Source organism: Puntigrus tetrazona, chromosome 21 (assembly GCF_018831695.1).
Source record: "Puntigrus tetrazona isolate hp1 chromosome 21, ASM1883169v1, whole genome shotgun sequence".
NCBI lineage: Eukaryota > Metazoa > Chordata > Actinopteri > Cypriniformes > Cyprinidae > Puntigrus > Puntigrus tetrazona.
The window spans coordinates 16,410,079-16,432,347 of record NC_056719.1 but is presented as its reverse complement, the minus strand read 5'-3'; the positions used below and the strand labels follow the sequence as shown (position 1 = coordinate 16,432,347).

At 37.9% G+C, this 22,269-nt stretch overlaps 1 protein-coding gene across 2 annotated transcripts in view; it reads right to left on the bottom strand.

Moving 5' to 3' along the window:
* Nucleotides 1–22,269, bottom strand: part of gabra3 (gamma-aminobutyric acid type A receptor subunit alpha3) — a 130,795-nt gene that overhangs the window by 15,715 nt on the left and 92,811 nt on the right. For both annotated transcript variants that reach the window (XM_043222088.1, XM_043222090.1), the window contains 4 exons: nucleotides 19,093–19,175; nucleotides 15,532–15,675; nucleotides 11,501–11,653; nucleotides 898–1,103 (listed from right to left, as the gene is read on the bottom strand). In XM_043222088.1, coding sequence (XP_043078023.1) covers nucleotides 898–1,103; nucleotides 11,501–11,653; nucleotides 15,532–15,675; nucleotides 19,093–19,175 — 586 coding nt within the window. The remainder of the gene's footprint in view (nucleotides 1–897; nucleotides 1,104–11,500; nucleotides 11,654–15,531; nucleotides 15,676–19,092; nucleotides 19,176–22,269) is intronic.

The following is a 22,269-nucleotide window of genomic DNA, read 5'->3' as shown; positions in this document are numbered from 1 at the left end:
TTCTAATGGAAACCTTACACAGAATTATAACTAGTCAATCTAAAACAGTGGATAGCGCATTAACAGCTCTCAAATGATACGCAAATTAACTTATTTATCTGCTGCATTTTTTATTTTGGTCACCACTTGTGTGCATCCCTGTCTATTAGACTATAGTACATGTTACACAATAGTATGTTAATTACATTGAACTTTTATCTAAATAGAAATCATGACCTTTTACGCTTCATTACGCTTCATAAAAGCAACTTCATCCTCAGGTTTAAGTCTACATTTGCTTTCAGATTTGCATTTTACTGCTTTCCTCAGAAACACTATATTTCCATTCTATTGAACGTTTAATGAAGAAGTAGTTTCGAAGAAGAACAACAGAACGAAACAGGAATGCATATTACCGGTTTACAGGTACAATATCTCCTCATACTGTGAGCGATACGGCACCTCGCCGAGCTTTCTGTGGCAATTCCCATCCATTAGCTCTGAGCACTTCATTTTTCAGAGGTTATCAGGGCCAGGACAGAGGGTGGCAATAATCAAGAGCAAGCAAAAGCAGTGGGGAGAGCGAGAGAGAGACGGCTGGCAGCCTCAAACTTATTGAACAGGAACAACCACAACAGTGACAAGCTTGCTAACAAGAAAGCCCACATTAGTTTAGGATTTATATGCTGAATATTTATTGCTTATTGTGGGGAGTAACTTTGTAAAAAAATCAATACTGGAAAATGAAACGGTGATTGATCACAACGAGGAACACAAAAGGAACTAAAAAGCAACTTCTGTCAGATTTTGATAACACATCCGACATGGTCTTATAGGATATAAGCAATCATGTGTACTGTGCGCAATTGTACACAGCATTGTTACAGTCTACTTGTAATGTATCAAACCAGATCTTACCCGCATCTCCTGGGCCTCCTTCTGACCATCCCAGGCCCAGCTGCGCTTTGTGAAGTAGTTGACAGTAGCAAACTCAATGAGAGCAGAGAAGACGAAAGCGTAGCACACTGCCATAAACCAGTCCATAGCTGTTGCGTAGGCCACCTTGGGAAGTGAGTTCCGGGCACTAATGCTCAGTGTCGTCATGGTCAGGACAGTTGTGACACCTAAAAACATGCATAGTTAAGTGTTAGAAAACGTGGAGTCATTTTTTTTGCAATGTCGGTTGCTGTTGTTGTTGGTTTAGTCAATGTATCAAACCAGAAATTTAAAATTACCACCTTAAAATTAAACATCAAGTAAATAAAACCATGACAATATGCAAGCTCAAAACAAAAAGGTCTTGGACCAGAACATTCAAGCTGTGAGACGATAGCTCTATCCCTGGTTTCTGCCATAGCTTGAGGAGAGCTCGAAAAAATTCTGGTCTGTGGTCTTGAAACATCTAATCAACTGTGATTGCAAAGTTAAATGAACATTTGTGAGAGTTTCAAGGACAGGTGCTTTTATAAAATATACCACTTTGTGAAGCGTTTTAGTTGATTTCACCTCCAAATGAAAGCTCTCAGCACTGGGATTCATGCCAATGCGCAAGGTGTCATAGGCTAAAGAGAAGCATCCTTATAAGTGATGGAAGCTTTTAAAGGAAAGGGGAGTAAACACTGGAAACGTGTTTCTCTAAAACCACAATAATGCCTTCGTTTGCAACATATATCAGTGAGGAGTGGTGACTTTAACCGGGTATGCGGTCTAATTCATTTGTCAGATATGATAAATAAGAAACACCATTGCAGTTTTTTATGTTTCACACACACACAAAATTTCCACTGCAGACTGAACAAGCAAAAGACACAATATAGTAGTGTTTCAAATTAGTCACATCTGTGTGTAGTTGGTTTGTATATGGATAATCATTTAATGTTTGTGTGTTAGTATGCAAAAAACCTTTTTATCAGTTAAAATTGTTTCAAAGGAAGCGTTTGAAAGCCTTTGCAAGACATGTATAATGTATAAACACTGTCATGTGAACTTATGTAAATAATAATGTATTTTTAATTTTATGTATAAAAATGTTACAATTTTGTGCATATGCAATCTTAGTAGATGCCATAATGTGCATATAATTTTAAATTTGTGATATCTTTCGTAATGATTTGTCATTTGGTAATAGACTGCTGAGGGCAGTAAATGCAATTACACTTACACTTTTTATACATGCACCTTTCTGCATAAATTGGCCGGTTTTTGGCCATGGCATCTGGTGCACTTAAATTTAACTAAAAAAACTATCATCAACTAGGATCATATAGTGATCCGCAAGATTAGATTGTGCTATGGCCATTGACTTCTGCAAAATTAAAAAAACAAAACAAAAAAACAAATGCACTAGATGCAATATATGCAATCGTCCCACTGTCTGATACTGCCCACTGGCTTAGAAGAGAATGCATTTAGAACACACTGGTATATGAATACCAGGGGGGCATTCTGACTTCAGTGCAAATAAAACTACATAAGAGTGCTACATAAATAAAACATAGCTATATAATGTGCAATATATGGTGTGCTGTTGAAAAGAGGCTGCTATTCAAATGAATACTGAGCGCCGTTTGCTCCCATAAATGTCAGTGGCTGACAATTAAATTGAAATCTATGGCTGATGAGAATCTGTAGAGTGTCAAAAAGTCGAATGGCAAAGAAGATTCTCATTAAACTTTTCATTAGGCATTATCTCCATCTGGAAATGGAGTGAAAAGCAATGGGAACATTAGAAAGAATGTCACACAAGTTGCTATTGTCTCAGCAGAGACAGTTGCCTATTATGTGCAGTGTGTGTCGAAACCATAAATTACACATTACACTGTGGAGCTGTGAAGAAAATGACAAAACAGGATTATCTGTGTGAGATGTCAGGTTAGACCCGTCAGAGGAGATCTGAGAAACTGGCAGCCATCCAGAGATTGATTAAATATCAGTCTCAAAGCGATGTTTGTGAGATGATGCATCAGCCTAGGCATACTGACGCAGGCTTGGCTTTTTAGTCGGATGAATGAGATGCCTTCTTCAGGGGATAATTTGAACAATGGCCAATTCCAAGGTCATTTTACTGGAACCTTGTTTTGTAAATATTGCTTCCTAAAAGTAAATGATCTAATATATATATGATCTAATATAATATATACTATCAGTCGATTCAAAAAATTAAGTGGCGTTAATCATGATTAATCACAGGTTTAAAATATTAGAGTTTACCTGTAAATTTGTTGAAATCAAAAAAAGAAAGTGTAGCATTTGAACCAATTAGACACCCAGCTATTTTGTTATTTATTATATTCAACCAAAAGGGCAACTAAAAGTGTAGCTCTAGGCCTTGCTGCTTTGACTTTCCATTCAAGCAAAAATCAATTAAAGGAACTCCTAATCATCAGAGGCAGGACATCTTTGCAATTCATCACTCTTCAAACCCAGAGGAATGTGAGCGCAAATCCAAAACCATCAAGACTTTCATTTGAGTCTGCATCTGAACCCTCACCAATGAGACGATGCAAGTATTGCACATTTAAAGGGATGCCGGGGTGTTAAGACATTTATAGCTTAATATAATGTAAATTATGTCTCTTACTGAAATATGTAATAGAAACCCATGAAAGGTGTATGTTATTTAAAAAAATGGACAACCGATGGACAACCGATTCCGGACTATGGGGGTATTTTATGTGCACATTAAATTCAGCCAAATGACACCAAATGGTTGCACTCAGTGAGTTACCAGCGCTTTTTACTGCAACACAACTCACAATAAACAGTTTAGAAAATGGAATTCTGATAAGATACAATATTGTGTTGTTTTTGGTTGTAATTTATAGTCGAAGGGCAACAAGAGAAGCGATGTGTGACTGTCCTAGTGATAAGAGTCGGACAAAATAATGGGAAGATGTCTGTAGATGAATAGACTTCGTAAAGAACCATTTCTTTGTCCTCTCCACTTTAGCTCTGATGCCTTTGACTCTTTTAGTAGACCACAGCTGCCAAAAATGCTGTTAGGATGTAAATGTACCCGCGCTTATTATTACACCACAGCCGCTGGAGGAGTTTCTTGTTGGTTTGGTGTCCTTCAAGCTCTTTCATTTGCCTTGTTCATCATATCAGAATTTCAATTTCCGAGTTGTGTATTCTGAGTTGTCTAGCTCACCGAGTGCAACCATTTTGTTATAAATTTAGAATGAATGTTGGTTAATTTAAGTTGATGGCAATGAAATTCTGTTACAGTTACTACTGGTGGCTGATATAAATAATTGCAATTAATCAAAATAAATTCCTTTTGCAATCGCATGTGGAATTTGATCATTTACAGTTGATAAAATGTTAATTAGCAAGAAGCTGGGGTCAAAACTTAAAACTTAATTTGCTTTAAAATCGCACTTTTTAAAATTTAAACAGCAGTCAAACAACTTGTCACGCTCTCGTGAAGGAAGCAAACAAAGTAAGATCCAATATAAGGCGTTTAATGAAATTAGGTGGATATCGGCGTTAAGCCTCAGATACGAACATAAGAGAAAACTCAAATATCAATCAGGTAAGCAACAGTTCTTTCCTTTCTCAGGATTGGAATCACAGGACAAGCTACTCCTGGCAAGCAGACAGGGCAGGCGGACGAGAAGACAACCAGAGTTCTGGGTTTGTAACCTTGAGAACAGCCATAGATGAAGTGGTGAGCGTGGGTTATAAAGGGTGGCAGACGAGTGGTTGCAGGTGTTGGTGATTAATACTCAGGTGATTGAGATTGTGTCCAGGTGGTGAGTTCGGTGGAAGGTGGAAGTGATGGCGTGACACAACTAATTACACCCAAAATAATACATAATATGTGTGTGAACTGTGTATATCTATTATGTATACATAAATACACATATATTTTGAAAATGCATATATATACACGTGTATATATTGTATATGGTGAATATTGATCTACTGTGGATACCGTTGCTCCCACTGTTAGCTAGCTACATGTGGTCTAAAAAAAAGGCAGAAAAATGTATTGCAATTCCATTTGAGATTTGGCAGGTTACACGCACGATGCAGAGAAAAAGAAAAAGCAAATGTGGCAATTAATTTTGCTATTTAAATGTCAGGCTCATAACTCGTAAGACATGGAAAATGGACGTGCAAATGGACTTTGCTTTTTCATTTGAAATGTGGCAGTCACTGCGCCTTCGTAAACGTGAAAACGTAAACGGTAATGCAGGATTTGCAACTGCATTTGGATTACATCACAATTTATGCATCCACATGTTGAAAGTGCAATTGGAAATACAATTTGCAATTCCAATTAAAAACAATCCTGAAAATCACTCCATCAGCAGCAGAGTTCTGGTCACAGTTATAAAAACTGAAGACAGTAAATATGCCTTTTTATTGACTTAAAAAATGCCAGAAGAAAGTTGCCCAGGTTCTCTGCACCTACTTTAACATACCATCCTCCTGCTGCAGGAGGCATGAGGACTGCAGATGTAGCAAGAGAAATAAACTGCAATATAAGCCCAAGATAATGCTACAGGGAGACAACAGAAAGGACAGGTGTTCATTCGTGCAGTAGCAAGCCATGTATAACCATGTGTCCCCCGCAGACATTTTCAAGAATTTGCAAGTGCCTTGGTGGAAGAGTGTGTAACATCTCAACAAGAACTAACTCCTGTGGCAAAATATTTTACAACAGAAGACAGCCATTTATGATTACTGCCAAATCTATGGGCAGTAGTCAGATGGCAGATTGGTGTGCTAAAGCTGCTGAGGTTTAGTGCTCGGGGGAGCTGGCTTTGAAGACCTGAACAGTACATCCTCCAGGCACCTTGGAAAACACCACATTTAGCACTGGCTGCCTACCAGCCTGGCTGCTCCATTACTTCAATGTCCAGCCAGCAGCCTGATTCCATGCTGTTTCATCACGTCTGCAGACATAGGTGTGCGAGCCTTGTGGAATATCAATAAGGGTCTGCTCTACACCTCATTAGTACCTCTCGATTGGAGCCTACCAGCATAACTAAAGTACTTTTCAGCACAAACAAAGCTGAGAACCTCAAAGAGCGTTGTTCATTAAATATATTACTCAACAGAATATATATATATATATATATATATATATATATATATATATATATATATATATATATATATATGAAATCATGAAACCTTAGTGCTCCAATTTCTCAGGTACTTTCAGAACATGCCATCGATGATCCCTAACGAATTTTGTGCTGGTATGTTAAATGGTTTAAAAGCTATTATGATTTATGACAAATTTCAAAACAGCAAATGGTTTGTTCAGTCCCTATACTAGTACCATAAACTCAGCATGACACATGGAATCTAATGAGATCATTATTTTAAAGTTATACGCAAAATATATTTACTTGTAGGTGGCACTGTTTTTCGAAATTTGACATGAACTGATTCGATTTTTCGCATTGTATTTGGACATAACCGCAATAGCTTTAGGCCCTTTCACACCATGGATGATATCTATAATGTTAGCCATAATATGTATAATAACAGTGATGGTGATGCTACTGTACACGGTTGGCCCTAGAAACCTCAAAATTGATCAAACGACTATTTATGACCACCATTGTAAGTGTTGGGTATATAAAGGTATATAAAGTTTAGCCTCTAAATATCCCTTGTTAAAGGAACATATTTTGTGACGTTTTGAATCATTGAATATTTTTTTTTATGATTGCGCACAACTAAGACAACTTCATGAAAGTTCGCTACAAAAAAACAGGGTGGGACATTTAAATAGCTCCTTATGGTCTTGTGTTTGCACTCCAAAAACCAGCAGGCTTCCAGATCGCTGATTAGTCTTGGCACATTCGCCTTGTGGGAGACACCTGGGGTTGCTGTTGAACACTTTTCAACACCTCTCCTCTGGACAAGATAAGCAGGAGCGAATGTTAATAGCAGAAGAAGACTAGAAGTTAACGTGTCGCAAAAGATGGAGTGGCATTTCTTTATGGAGGTGGAGAGCATGCCTGGTGGGGCTTCTTCATAGAAGTGCGGCGACCAGTTAATGATGCGATTCTTACCCAGAGCGTGATTGCTGATTAGTCACGTTTATAGGCTCAACTTGGGTAATGGGAAATCAGTCGGATACAACCTCCCACTTGTCTTTATGAAAAGATGTATGATAGGATACTAATTACTGCAGCATTCAGAGCACTCACAGCTTTTTATTCTTTTGACACAAGGAAATTAACAGCTTTTTCTGCTTGTATCTTAGCTGTTTCTTCTTGATTACCTTAACAGTCAAATGCTTTAATACAACTCAATGTAATTTTCTATTCTGAAAACATTGTTCCATTCTGAATTGCTCCATTCTGTTTGGCCTGGTTATAGATTATCTACATTACATTACAACAGTAACACTACATTACAATAACAGTCCGTTGTTAACAAGTAGCTATGCAAGAAGTAATGGGTAGTACTACTCTAATACTTAACTTAATACTCAACTTTGTTTTATGTCAGGTTAACATTAGGTTAACATTAGTAGTTCCTTAGTAGCAATTTAGCTTTAAAGTGAAAAAGTGTTACTCTGTCAGCCTGCAGAAACTACTAGTGATCCGGACCATTATTTTAAAGTAAAAAAAAACGCCTTAACCACTCAGCAATTACTAAGTCATTTAATAAGAGTCATACATTTGTGTGAGGCACTAGTGATATTTTACCAGACACTGTAATCTGGAATATGCAGTTTTGTGCTTAACACATTATACTGTAAATGCTGTCAATGCCTTCATAAGGTTGTAAATTGTACTTGTTAAGAGAACCTCAATATATATATATATATGAAACTAAAAGTAGGTCTTGTGGAGTCAGAGACATCTCAATCACTTTTAAGTGAATTATCGTTTTTATTATTATTCTATGTTCTTGCTATGGTCCTATGGTAAGAGGAGTAGTCACAATTTCAACCTGTAGCTGCTTATTTTGGAGGATATAATATATTTATAACTTGAACTAGCTACTTGTTAACAAAGTGTTACCCACATAACTAATAAATAAATGTAGTCGTATATCAGAACACATTATTCAAAATCTGCCAGATAGTCAGATCAGGATTACTATTTCAATTATTTTTTTCTTTTTCTTATTTCATTTAAATATAAAAGCAGATATTATGAAGAATGTTTGTATCCAAAAAGTTGAACTTATGTTAACTCCACTAAAGGGTCACTAAAGACCCTAACATGTATTAACAATTGGTGAAATATTGATGCATTTAAGAGTTAATATCTACATGAATGCATTCAAATTGGTTGTATGTTCTTTTTTTAAATAAATATATTATTTCAATAGAATAGATTATAAAAAATAGTACAAATAGTGATGCATGCTTAAGAAAACCACTCAGTATTAAAATATGAGTGAATATCTAAGCCTGTGTGGGCTGAACACCGATTCTAAGGAGTCTGTCATGAAGCTTGTGGGTGTGCAAAGGATAATGGTGAAGGTGGGCCGCAAAGAATAAGATGGTGAGGATGAAATATGACTATACACCTGAGCAAACTGCACTGCATGTATTAGTTTTAGCTTGGAAATTATGGAGTTAGCGCAAGATAAAAGACAACAATGAATAAAGCGAAGGAAGCTTTATGAAGAACAAAGAAGATGAAAGGCAAACGATAAAACGCATTCAATGGTAACGGTGGCAGTACAAGAACCAAAGCAGCATTATTCAATATTCACCGAAGGGAAATACTAACTTTAGGTGCAGGCATTAGGAACAGGCAACTAGAAGAAAGCTAGAAGATGACAGGGTTGTAACTGAAAGGGCTCTGTGTGTTTCGTCCTTGTTTATTTAATGTTTCTGCGTGTGAGCACACGGCTTCATCTTGCTCCTCTTGTCCTTCTCCTCGTTTCCCTTCGCCACATCCTCTCGCTCGGTCATTTTCTAGTCCTTGCTTAACTAATTGTTCTTAATTGCTCCTTGTGTGCTCTTGTAGCGCAGCATCTGAAATGATGTTATGGTCATTCTGTAATGAAGGCCGTCTTCAAAGTATTTCTGTAGAACTGCATCCCAGAACTGTCTTACAGAACCTACGAAAGCAACGACTGGCTTTATTGTGTTTTTCGTCTGCTCTGAGGTGCAAAACATTTATTATATATGAAAACTATTATATTTAGTGCCTACTCCTGCTTTTCTCTCTATATATTTAGTGCCGGTTTATCAGGGAAGAGAGGGTTTTGTTCTCTTTGGCTCAGTGAATGAAAATGATGCTTGTTCGCAAATAACGAGTTACTCCAATTTGCAGCTTTGGATGGAAACTTGGCTTCTGTCTTCACTGGTTTGTTTTGTGCCACATACACACTTCTCCAGCCGTGTTTTTGTCTTCTCACAGCATTCTTGCTATTGCTGTTTTGTTGCACTGTTTAGTTTTTACTTCGAGTTCTTTTCCAAGTCTCCTTCAGTGTGCTACTCTTGTCCTTTGCTTTAGCTTTATTTTGAATCATTCTAGCTTTTATTCTACTGATTAGTTGTTTATCTTTTAATTACTTTAGTCTTTAAGTATTTCTTTTGTTTCATTATCCGTGTTTGGAATTGTTTGACCTCTCCTTGTGTTGAACTCCTTGCAAGCAGTTCAAAATGAATCTTTGTTCCTAATAAACATGCATCCTAAAACATCATGTGCCACTTTGAAGGGCGATGGTTCTCAGCACACAAATGCAAACGTAAGCGGGGGCTCTTAGGATCTGGTTTCCTTAAGAAGAGAAATCGGAGGATCGCTGGCACGGCCGCTGCACGGATGATGTGGTGCCTCGAGAAAGAAGAGTTAACTGCCATGTTTCAGTCAATCATCTCATCTTTGGGGGTTGTGCTACAGTAACTACAGTAGTGTTAAGTGAAGATGAAAAAAGATCCAGGCTCACTACAGCACACTGTGTTTGTATCAACGACTTGCTTTACACCGCTTGCATAAGCAGCTGCCTTCTAAACTGACATCTTAAGAGAAACGAGCACTAATAAACAGCAGCTGCTTTACCCCTTCTTTACACATAATAGTACCTTATGATATACTTCTGTAATTTCACATTTACATCTGCAATCAATATTGATCCATAACTAGAGCCAGTAGAATTTTTTATATGTAGTTCTTTTGAATTCCTCGCTTCATTAGTCCTTAGTGTGTTTCTATAGTTGCCTTATCACTTTCACCTGTTCTTTTTTTCATCCCATAATATATTGTGGATTTAAACTCCAGCAATTCCTATGTTCTTCAGGTAACACTTTAAAAAAGGTAACTATTATCTAAGACTTTCCCTCAGCAAACTATACTGTAATTTGCTGCTCATTAATAGTTAATAAGGTAGTTGTTAAGTTTAGGTATTGGGTAGGCTCAGTGTAGAATAGGGTCATTTAGAATAAGGCATTGATACATACTTAACTATCACTAATTATTGGCTAATATTCTAGTAATATGCATGCTAATAACATTTTTGTTGTGTTTGTTTTAATAAATGTGTCTACTGCATATAGACCCAACTCAACCTTATTTCTGAAACAGCCATGTTTGAGTCAAACAAACCAAACGCCCAAGACCAGAAGCAAATTGTGCTGGAGAAAAGTCCGACCTTCACGTAATCGTACTTTATTTTTTGCACGAGTTCTCACATTTCTATTGTAAGACATAGTTTGTAAACAAGGTCGACATGTCATCCGTTCTTCCTATTGAAAAGTTGATCGTGCAGTTTGCCCAACTTAAGTGAATCGGGAATAAAACAACCCTAAAACGCCTTTGAATCACATTCAGATTGCAATCTGTAAAATAATGTGATTTGAAATACCATATCTTTTGCAGCGGTTCTGCATAATATTCGGGACAGTGGTGCATGAAATTCTGCTGCACTCTATCAAGAAGGGTTTGTGAGAAGTGTCAGAAATTCATTTATTCTGTAGCTGATTGAAGAAACTTTCTCATCAGTAACATCCTCCACAGTAACGCCGGCAGAATGAGCCCGGCTTTGCACCTGATGCTCTGGCCCTCGATAAAAAGCAAAGCGCAGATGAAGTCAGACACCATGCCAAAGTTGATGCGAGCTCAATAAGCTATAATCTCTTAACTTCAGCTGGCTTAAAGATCCTGTGCGAATAGGCTGCTGAAGGAGATACAGCTGCAATGCTCTTGTGTTTATCTTTTTCTTTTCTGTCCTGTCCATTTGACTCCAGGTTTAGGTCCATCTAATCTGTAATTAATTAGGCGCTTGCGCGGTGGCTGTGGTAATTACACCATTTCAAAACAGAATCCATCACTATCCAGGTTCAGGTCTTTGAAAACTTTCGCACAGAATACGAACTTCTCGACTAATCCCCTGTGTTCTTGTTTGGCGAATGCTTCCCGTTGTTTCATAATGGCAGATAAAAACGAAAGCGCCTCTGCAAATATGAGGCGCGGCGTGTTTTGATGTCGCCTCGTAATGTAAACAGCGGCTCTGCGCCGGACGTATTATTTGGCGGATTACTCGCACGGCACATCTGTGCATTTGCAAACAGACGGAAAGGAAAGCTCACCGAAGACGGTGCGTGCTGGAACGGACTCCCGGTTCAACCAGAAGGAGACCTGGGACAGAATGACGGTCATTATGCAGGGGAGATACGTCTGGATCACGAAATAGCCAATTTTCCTTTTCAAATGGAAATACGTCGTCATCACCACATATTCTCCTATATGAGAAACGAGAAGAGAGACCATAAGAAGGATGAATTATTGATGAGACAACACATAGACTAAAATATTCAGAATTTTATTTATGGATGATCACGCAGGAAGAGCAACTGAGATACAGGAGGTGGGGGTCTTGTGTTGGAGAGGAGGTTTAACTGATTGCTTCTTGTAGATCACAGCGCCGGCTGCGGAGGATTCGAGTGTCTTCCCAGCATGGCTGGGCTAGATTGGATGTTCTAACCTTAACAGTGGGAAGGAAGCGACAGACAATTGCTCAATCTGAAAGCCCTACCATTTTGTTCTCTCTGAAGGTCTGACAGAGCAACGAGGGGCTGCAATTATGTCTTTAAAATCGGAGGTCAGATGGCCAATTTGCGCTGCTTTAGCGCTGCTAAAATTTTGTACATTTCCATAAAAACCACAAAGAAAGGAAACCTTATTATTCAGTGGCCGGTCTATCACAGAATCAGGAGACCAGCAAAATTCTGTTTCGGCACGAACCCCGTGGCCATGTCAATTGCAGTTTAGAATAAGAACCAATTCAAATCAGCTAGTTGCTTATTAGCATGCCTATTAATAATATATTGTTAGTTAAAGCACATATTCTGCATGGCCATATTCTACATCCATAATCCTATCCAATACCTAAACGTAATTATTATTAAATCTCTATTAAACCTTTTAAAACCACGCTAAAACCACCAAGTGCAGTTTATAATGTGACAGTAATATAATGTAGCCTATAATGTAGCCTCTACTATCTTTTTTAAATTTAGCGACAAAGCTGATATGTATCTTTGCACCGCTTGCTACAAATGTAGTATTGAAAGAAGATCCTACTGTTGTGTTGTGGTTATTATACTAAATGCTTGGTGTTGCAATCATCTAATTAATTCCCCCCGCATAATCATTGTTTAAAATCACATGCGTGGAATCGAAACATAAAAAGAATGGCAGAAGAAAAACTTTGCTTGTGAAAATAGTACCAAAGCGAAAACAAACCTATTCAAGTTGTTGCATTCACTCACTTCAGAACCAAATTTGGCAATGTGCGAAAGTGAACAGTGAGACCCCAGATATAGTGTGACTTCAGAAGATTTATAATATAGCATATATAGTGACATGAACTGTATTTGTTCATTATCAGTCCTCGTTCTGGAAAAGAAAACCGCTGGCATTCTCTAAGCTGTATTCTTTTCATTTTTGGGTGTGTAAAATATTCCTTGAACAAGACCTGAGGTTGAAATTTTAATCTCTGTGGGAAAAGCAATTTTCGACTGAGTTAGCATTCTCTCCCTGCACCGGGAGGCAGAGCAGAGGACAATTAAAATGACAAAATGAAAAATAAACAGATGCTTCTGGTGCTTTAAAAACAAACACTGGAACATTTGTCTATTCCATTTCAGCTGAGGGGGGACAGTAAAATAGGTGTCTCATCTGGAAGCATGATGATACAAACCCTTTCTCCGGCTCTGACAAACAACCAGAGCTTAACAGTGACACACCAATTTGTGTGTAGGGGTCCTGGTATTCCTTACATTATGGGGACCAAATGTCCCCACGGGGATAGCAATCACAAGTTTAGATCTTATTTATTTATTCAACTCATGAGGAAAAAAGACTTGCGAACATTTTAAAAGCCTAACAATGGCTGTAGTTTAGGGCAAGGGGATGAAAAATACGCCTATGGAACGTCCCCTTGAAAACTCTTGAGAACCACACGTTCTGTTTCACTCTGCTGCACTCCATCCAGCTGTTTCTGAATGCAAGAATGCATTCTGTGGGAATTGCAATTAGGTGGAATTTCAAGCTTGAATTGCTCAGGAGAAAGAAAATCCTTATTAAGGAATTTTACGTATGAACGAGGAAGCATGATCAAATGCATATCTATATATATAGAATTAAACACTAAATTAAATAGACGGCTCAAATATGCTCATAAATCGTTGCTCTATTTTTAAAAGCTTTACACAACCAAGATCACATAAGCTGCATCTGATGGAACAAGGTCTGTCTATCTATCTATCTATCTATCTATCTATCTATCTATCTACTACTATTAGTATTTGTCTGATCCTGAAGAAAGCAGTAGTGTTAGAAGAAATGTTTGGTCTATTTAAAATTCATTACTTCTTACTTTAATAATCCACCGTTGCTGTCAGTCAACCGATATTCATTATTATTTTAATATTTTTGTTTTATTTATAGGTTTTGCCTTTGGATGATAATGTACTTTACACCTCATTTAGTCAGTTTTATCTGACTAAAATTCAGACTTTTATTTTTCACTTTTGCTATTTTTTAATGTTGTATTGAACGGTCCTTCTGGGGTTGAAATGTTGATTAAATGTTAATTAACCCCTGCGAGAGCTACGTTTGTGTAAAAAACACAAATCATGCGCATTTCATTCTGTTAGTTACATTATATAGTTCTTGCTCTCGTGTAAAAGTATTTTATATTATTCCCTGTCGATTTTAACAAAGGTTCAGTCATGCAACAAATATTGCAATCACATATTTCTAGAAATGGGCACACATGAAGATTTAGCTGACGATTCAGACTTTGGTCTAGCTTTATATAAGATGGTCTTAACTACTATGTACTTAAATTTGAATTAATTAGTTACAATCCACTTATTGTGTTCGTACATGTTATTACATTGTATTTATACAGTACTAAAAAAAACCCTGCATGTAATTACAACTGTAATTAAACTTATAATTACAATGTTGACACATTCCTTACACCTAAACCCACCCTTAAACCTAAACCTTACCCAATCTTTACCCCAGCAGCGGCAAAAAAGTTATAAGAAAACAATATGAACTCCAAAAGTACATTATTATCGACGTAAGTGCCTAGCAGTTAAGTCTACCTAATATAAAGCGAAACCCAGACGTTTGCTGGAAGGGAAATTTGGATTCTGGACTTCTATGAACTTTATAATACCTTTGAATTAAAGCATACTCATTTACGACCAATTTCTCTTTCACTGGCTGTAGAAGTGCACCACAAATAATGTGGACTTGAGGTCAATTTCATCTCTCATTTTGACATGTGCACATCGTCTTATTGAGCGCACACACTTTTCTTGTGCACTCCTTCCTGCTTCACAGAGGCTGTATGACCCCAATAACTGTGACAGAAAGCAATCGATAAGCTAGGTGCTTGCAAAGCAGGTTAGATAAATTACTTTACAAACAGACAAAATGGAATTTGTAAGCGCATGTCGAAGCTGGAAGAAAGGAGAAAAGCATGTGGGAAGCAAGCAAAATTAATTAATTCAGGTTGTCAGCTGCAAAAGAGAGATTTCATAAAGGGAAGGTTATGTACAGAAGAGTATTACAGACTCATGCATATAAATAAACTGTGTTAAAGAGCAAGAGAGGTTTTCATTATCCAGCATGAATCTGTAACTACGCCTGAAATACTGATAAACAAAGGAAGGCAGATGTTTCATGTATTTCAAGGATACCTTTTAAAAGGCAGACTGCAGCATTCAGTGTGAATACACAGGATTTGGTGGTGTATAAAATGGAAAATAAGCCGGGTAATGACAATTACTATTATATGTACTGTGATACGTGTGCTGTGACTGCAATCAATATATCAATTCATCACATAACTGCATCATTATTGAAACTCTCAGTCTGAATGCTTGTTTCTTGGTCCAGCACGTCATACAAACAGCTCTGAAAATCTTGGTTTCGGTAACTGATTATGCACTGCTCATTGACATTCACAATAAAGATAATGCGATTTACATGCATTTTCCAGATTGCGGAATAGTAGTAAATAATGCTTTTCACTTCTTCGTTCACTACCATCTGCCTAGATTAGAACGTCACTATATAATCAGAAGTCAAAAGTACCTACCGGTGCTGGAGCTGATGGTCTCTTTGCCGATGACGTGGCCCAACAGGTCATACTGGTTGAGTCTAGATCCATCAGGAGCCACAGACACAGATTTCTCATCATCTGCTGTCCAGATGTAGACAACCTCGTTGTTGGTGTAGGCATCTTAGAAAGACAAAGCACAGCAGCGCTGATTTATTCTGACCAAACTTCTATAAACTATTATGATGCTGTTCACTTTTACCATTTACTGCATGGGTATTTTTTTTGTATCTACTTGTATGACGGTAGTGCACATAAAACAATACTTCTAGGCTGACTGGCTAGCAGTACGGATTAGATTTGCCCTTTGCAACCTTACATTTAGATTTATTTTGCATTCTTAATGCAGTATTTAAAACAATAGTTCTAGCAACCATTTATCATGGACTGCATTAAAATGACTTTAATGCTGTACATACTAATGATAAGTTAAGGCAAGAACTAACCTTAACTATGACATAAGTCATATGTGTGTTGTTCATGTGTGAATAACGACCCCCTTGACTACATGTTAGTGCTTGCTTGTTAGCGAAAGCATTAATTAGCACTCTGGGATAAGTTTTCACACATGAATACAGACTGCATTTTAATCTGTGTGAAATTCTATATGGTGTCTGACCTGACTAAGGTCAATGATAGTGATGGAACACGTCCGCCTACACCATCTGGATCATATTACGAATTAGGAAATCAATATGCTGCGTTCAAAGATAATTAATGAGAAGACACGATTGCCTCCTGAGTGACAGACGCGATCAATAAGTAGTTCACAAATGACCCATCACTGGTGTATTTTAGGGAGAGTAGTTATTTATTAATTGTTATGTGTTATTGATTAAGTGGACACGTGTTACAGTATATATATATATATATGTATGTATGTAACTAACATAATGTACTTGTTTTGGAAAAAGTATTGTACAAAATACGATATTTGTATTTCTCCTCGGTTGGTGTTTCTTTCCTCATTTGTATAATTTATACATCGAGTGCAAAGACATTTTACTAAAAGAATCCATGAATGATATAGTTGCTGGGATGGAAAAACAGCGACTGAAAATTCATGCTTCGGAACAAAACAGGGCTGGAGATAAAGTAGGGGGCAGTAAAATGAATAAATGCATCTCAGTGAGGGCAACTGGAAGGCGACTTTAATAAAAGCCGACTAACCACGGGTCAGCTGCTCCCTCCTATTAGCAGCTTCTTTGGATCTTATGTTTTTAGCAGTGAAACGTAACACAAGACTTATTGTGTTTGAATACACGAGGACGAACTTTGCAAAAGAGCATGAAAAACAATTATCTCGGGGTCTGTGCGCTGTACAAACAACGCGCGTACACAGACAGACACATGTGCGCCCACACGACTCGGAGAAAAGCTGGCAGGCTTAAAGCTGGAAACATAATTCACACAGCAGGCTGAGGTTTGCTAATTAAATTTTGATGGCCACAGAGAAACGTTATTGTTTTATTCTGTTGGAAGGTCATTAATCAAACGCTAAACACGTCAAGTTCAATGCCACTTCATCCATTATGAATAGTAATTGATAATGAAGCGCATTATTCCATGTTTAAATAAATATTTAAAATGTACGACTGGCATCGGTTCTTATTTAGTCTGGCCAGCAAGGAATGGCTAAAGGCTGAAAAGGTCAACGGCGTCAAAGGCTTTCAGCGCGTCACAAGAAAAGTCTTAAATTTAGTGCCTGTGCTAAAACTCAATTAATAAGGGGATGGGAATGAGAAAAAGAAAAGAACACGAGAGAATGAATTAGAAGCATTCAAATTGGATTGGAGAAGGAAATGTTTCAGCGAGTATCGCTTTCTAACACTGTTTTTACGCGAATGACCTTGCTATAATTTGATTAACAGTCCAATAATAGTTTGTAGGTCTCAGTCGAAAGTTGGCAGTTTTGCATATTACTGCACTCATTGTAAAACGGCTATTATGCATTAGCATCAATTATAAATCATCAGGCTGGCACACGTATAAAAACTGGACACTCGGTGTGCTGGTGTGAAATGACCCTTTACCTGTTTACCAGACCAAATAATGGAAAAGAAATAAGAAGAAGAAAAATAGGGTACAGTCGAGAATCAAGATGATTTTTTATGCCGCTCGTGTTAATGGTCCTTGAACGTCTGCGTTCTTTTACCAGCGCGGACAGAACACCAGAAAAAAGTGAAAGGAGTTCATAATAAATCTAAACTGTCTCTTATTAATGAACAAATGACTTTTATGAGTGTGTTCATTTCATGAATTCAACAGGAAGACTCATAATGTGTGTTTAGGTTCATTTCTAATAGGAGTTGTATAAGAAGCACGACTAATCAATTACAATCGAGTATTCTGTAGCGATGCATAATAATTATATATCTAGCGCTGTAGTATATAAGTCGTGGGATTTTGACAGTTATCAGATTTAATTAATCGGCACCGAAAATCACAGCGTATGTGACAAAAACGCAAAAAAAAAAATATATATATATATTTATTATAGCTGAAGATGTGCTCAGCTTGCTTTAAAAGAAAATAAACAAGCCGTTATAAATATTCATCGTAAAATTTCTCCAGCAATGCAAAAAAATTCTCAGATCTTTAAACAGAAGTGGGAAACGTGACAGATATTTAAAGAGACAAACGAACAGGCAACGTTTGAACTGCAATATAAGGCGCTTTCGCTTTTACGTTTAGCGAACATAAAAGCAAATGAGCGGGTTGATTGGGGGATTGAGGGAACGGCGCTTATAATCGACTGTTGTTAACAAAGCCGCTAATTATGCAGCCCACTGTACGACGTCTGGCTAAAGAGACGATTCTGTGCTGTTTTTCTGCTGCATGAATCACGGATCCAATGAGGGGTCACCGTTCTGCGCCTGTCAGAAAGAGGCATTGCGGGGGGAAAGGCGCTGCTGAAAATGTATGAGCAGAGGACTTTTGTTTTATTGCCCAGTGGGATGTTTTATTCATAAAGGTGTGACTGCCGCGTCATGGTGACCTTTGGTGTCATTGGCTGGGATATTAATCTAAGGTCCTGCGCAGGAGGGGAATTACGAAACACGTTTGTTTGTTTGTTTGTTTTAGGACCGGAAAATCAAGGGCCGTATTTTTTAGTCTGCCTTTGGGTTTTTATGGCTCATTCTAACAACAATGCTGACTTGGATAGATGTTGTTTATTATAAGGAGCAAACGCAGATGGGTAATAAGCGTCAGGTGTGACATTATGTGCCATTCTGAGTTGTGGAGAAAGACACTGTGTTATTGGGTTCTCCGAGCTGTGTCTTGAAGATAAGCTGCTGAGAATTTTCCGATCTGGACTATCTTTAAGAGTCTGTCTGTAAGTCACAGGCGGTCGGATGCTCAACCTGCACCCGCCTAATCCTGTTCAGTATGTTCCACGGATTTCAATGTCAAGCTCATGACCGAGCGCGGCGTACATGCGCACAAGGCAGCATGTACATAAAATACTCCAGAGGATCTGAGCAGCTGTCAATTACGCAATATAGAAAAACGAAACGACGGCGACAGAGAATTACTTACAGCTTCCGAACTTGAGCGGGCAGGCATGGGCATCCATAGGAAAATCCTCCAGATGCATAGGACACTCAGCATGGATGGTTAATCTATGTAGAGAAGAACAGAGAGAGAGAGAGAGAGAATGTTTGCAACTTTTGCAGTCTGATGCATTTAAAAGTAAAAAAAAATATGCAGCAAGGAATGATTTGAGAACTGACTGAACGGTGAAAAGTGGGCGAGTCTGCATGCATGCGAAATACAAATGTATTTATTTCCCGCGTCGCGCATTGTTTCTAAGCAGCTTTACAGAACATCACGATATTAATGTTTTGTGATATCTTTGCAAAAGGCAGATTACAGCTGGGGGATAATATACAGTGGTTTACGGTTTGCAAAGATACAGGCAATCAGGCAGATTTGCTATATAATGTATCGCCTTACATAATTATAGTCTGCGTATGCAAATAAAATTGGACATACTTATATAACATAGTTCATTTGCATATGTGCAATAGGTTTCACTGTGCTTAAAATCGTCTTGAATTTCATTGAGTCTCTTGTCCATGCCGTGTCCATGTTGGCTCTCCGTGGAGCTGGGACTGAAACGCGGGTCGCCCGAGGAGCTACTGCACCATATGTCTGCATTCAGCCCACAAGGTTATGACTCTGCTAGACAATCATGTTCTAAGCAGAACTCCAAGTCTAGAAAGTCATGTGTGCGTATATATATATAATATAATAAAATAACGCACGAAAATGAGGCCACTAACACTAAACATACTCATGCATCTTTTGAAAATGTTGGTACTAAAACAGTACCTCATTGACTTAAAAAGATAATTTACCCAATTATTTTGGGTGGCATTTTTTTCTGCCTCCTATGGAAGCCAATGGCCGTTTTGCAAAATATCTTCTTCTGTGCTCAAACTATTCAAGAGTGAGAAAATGATTGGATTTTAGAAGGGACTATGCCTTTAAGTGATTAATTCCTACTGCTATAATCTTTAATAACGGCGGCAAAATAACTACTGATGATATTTTAGAATAGTTGCATTATCTAAACAGTAGTTTAACAAGCCTAACGATGTCTGTAGAGCAGCTACAGTATTTGACTATAAATAGCTGATCAGCTAATGGCTAAATCCTGTGGCCTAGATAATGTCAGCCGAACAGGAAAGTCTCTGAGACTTTAAGAAGTTATTGCATTATAATTTAATTACAAAGCATTACAAAGATTTTTTTTTTCTTTGAAAAAATGCTAACTGATAAATGGTTCTCACTAAGACCACAAACACGCATTAAGAAATTATCGACGTTATCCTGACGACAAAACAGAAGATAATAATAAAGAACTGCTGCATCAAACGCTCAATTATCAATTTCATTCAATCCATTGAAGAATCTCTAGTCGTAATTCACACTTAAGACAGAAGACAGGGAAGAAAAATCGAACAGAGCGCGAATGTTAATCTCACAGTAAGATGAAAGAATAAAGAATAACTGCTCGAAAGAGATTTTTTTTAACTGTGTAGAAGCCTTCGGAGTCTATTAGGAAATGTCCTGTGCTTGTGCTGTACAAATCGTGTGCCATTGCTTGAAATTAGCTGAGTCACAAGCAGACAGCTTGTATGGCGTCGGATAAATTGACCTATAAATAGAACCCTGAAGCTTTTAATTAGCGAGTATCAAGGCCTGATCCATTAAGGTGAGTCAAAGTCATCTCTCAGACAGTTTAATGGCTGCGAGGTGCTTCTTGTTCACGTCTGTGGAGAATCATAGGTGGTAGTGCAATTCATTCTGTTCCTCTCTCCGCAGATTGATGTAGCATCGTCTGAATTCGCTTCGTTCCTCCTTGACTTTCTCCAAGGCCGTGGCTGTGAAACCGGAGGCAGAATTTGTGCCCGTCATGTCGGACAATCTACAGCTCTCAAAAGGATGTGACATATTTTTCCAGAAGAGGACAGTAAGAAGAGCATGTGTCTGTGCATTGCTGTATGTAATCTACTGAGTGCCAGAGGGGATGAGTGTGTAAAACAGCAAAGGTCACTACATTAGAAGCATTGCAGGCTTCAAACATGGCAGCCCACGAGCGAGAATGTGCGCAAGGAAATCTCACCGTTCGTTTCTATTTTTTACGCCCTCGAACCTCTAGCGTTTGTATACCGTATCACTGCAGAGTGTGACAGGAAGCTGGCGTTGCAGCTTTAGTTCAGCGTGCACATGTGTGCCTATGGTCACGTAGCTCAGCTGGCTTGTCAGCGTGCATGCAAACCGCTGCGGCTTCTTTTGCTGGCCATTTGTCAGTTTCACGGTCAGTGAACGTCACGGCCCTCCTGGGTAGGCAGGTCCCCCTGGGTTTTTCCCCCAGCTTTGCGCCATGTCTCAGGCTCTCCAGGCTTCTGCGCCTCTCATCTCCTCAGTAACATATTTACCCAACGATCCTCGGCACATTACCTGTTCCAGAGGCAGATCTGACACAGCCTACGGCAGGGATTTGCTTTCAAAAGTCTCTACCCTGGGCGTACAGACATATAAGCTGGGTTCATTATACCGTTTGGTACAGCTGCCTGAATTGAGGAGCTCTAAAACCGTACTTTGCATTATTTGATTACACATGTTTTGTTGGGGGAAACCAAAAAATCTATTGACAAAGCAGGTTTTTGCCTTCGGAAGAGCAATTTCGCTAAACTTATTAAATATGTCTAATGTCAAATTCATTCATCAAATTCTTTCTAATTCAAAGTCACTAATCAAAATAAACCTGCATCAATAAAATAATCTCTACACTGCAGATGTGGCGACATTAATGCAGCTCAGAGGTGACATGAATGCATTTACAGTGTGATAACAATTACATAATGTTATGAGATTAATAACATTTTTTTAAAGTTATTTATTTTTTATATGAAACTAAATGCACAGTAGATGGCAGCAAGTCAGTTTTTTTACTGAGTTATTAATTCAACCGATTTGTTCTAAATGGCTGATCTGTATAAGAAGGAAACAAGTGAATGTTTTTATTAATAAGTAATTTAATCATTGACTAATTGATTTGACTTCATTCATTAATGCAAGTGATTAGTTAATGATGAACTAATCGTTTACAAAACATGACTATACACTCATAAATGCTTATTGGGTAATATGCTAATTAATATTAATTAATATTAATATATTATAATATATGAACTAGTAACTCAT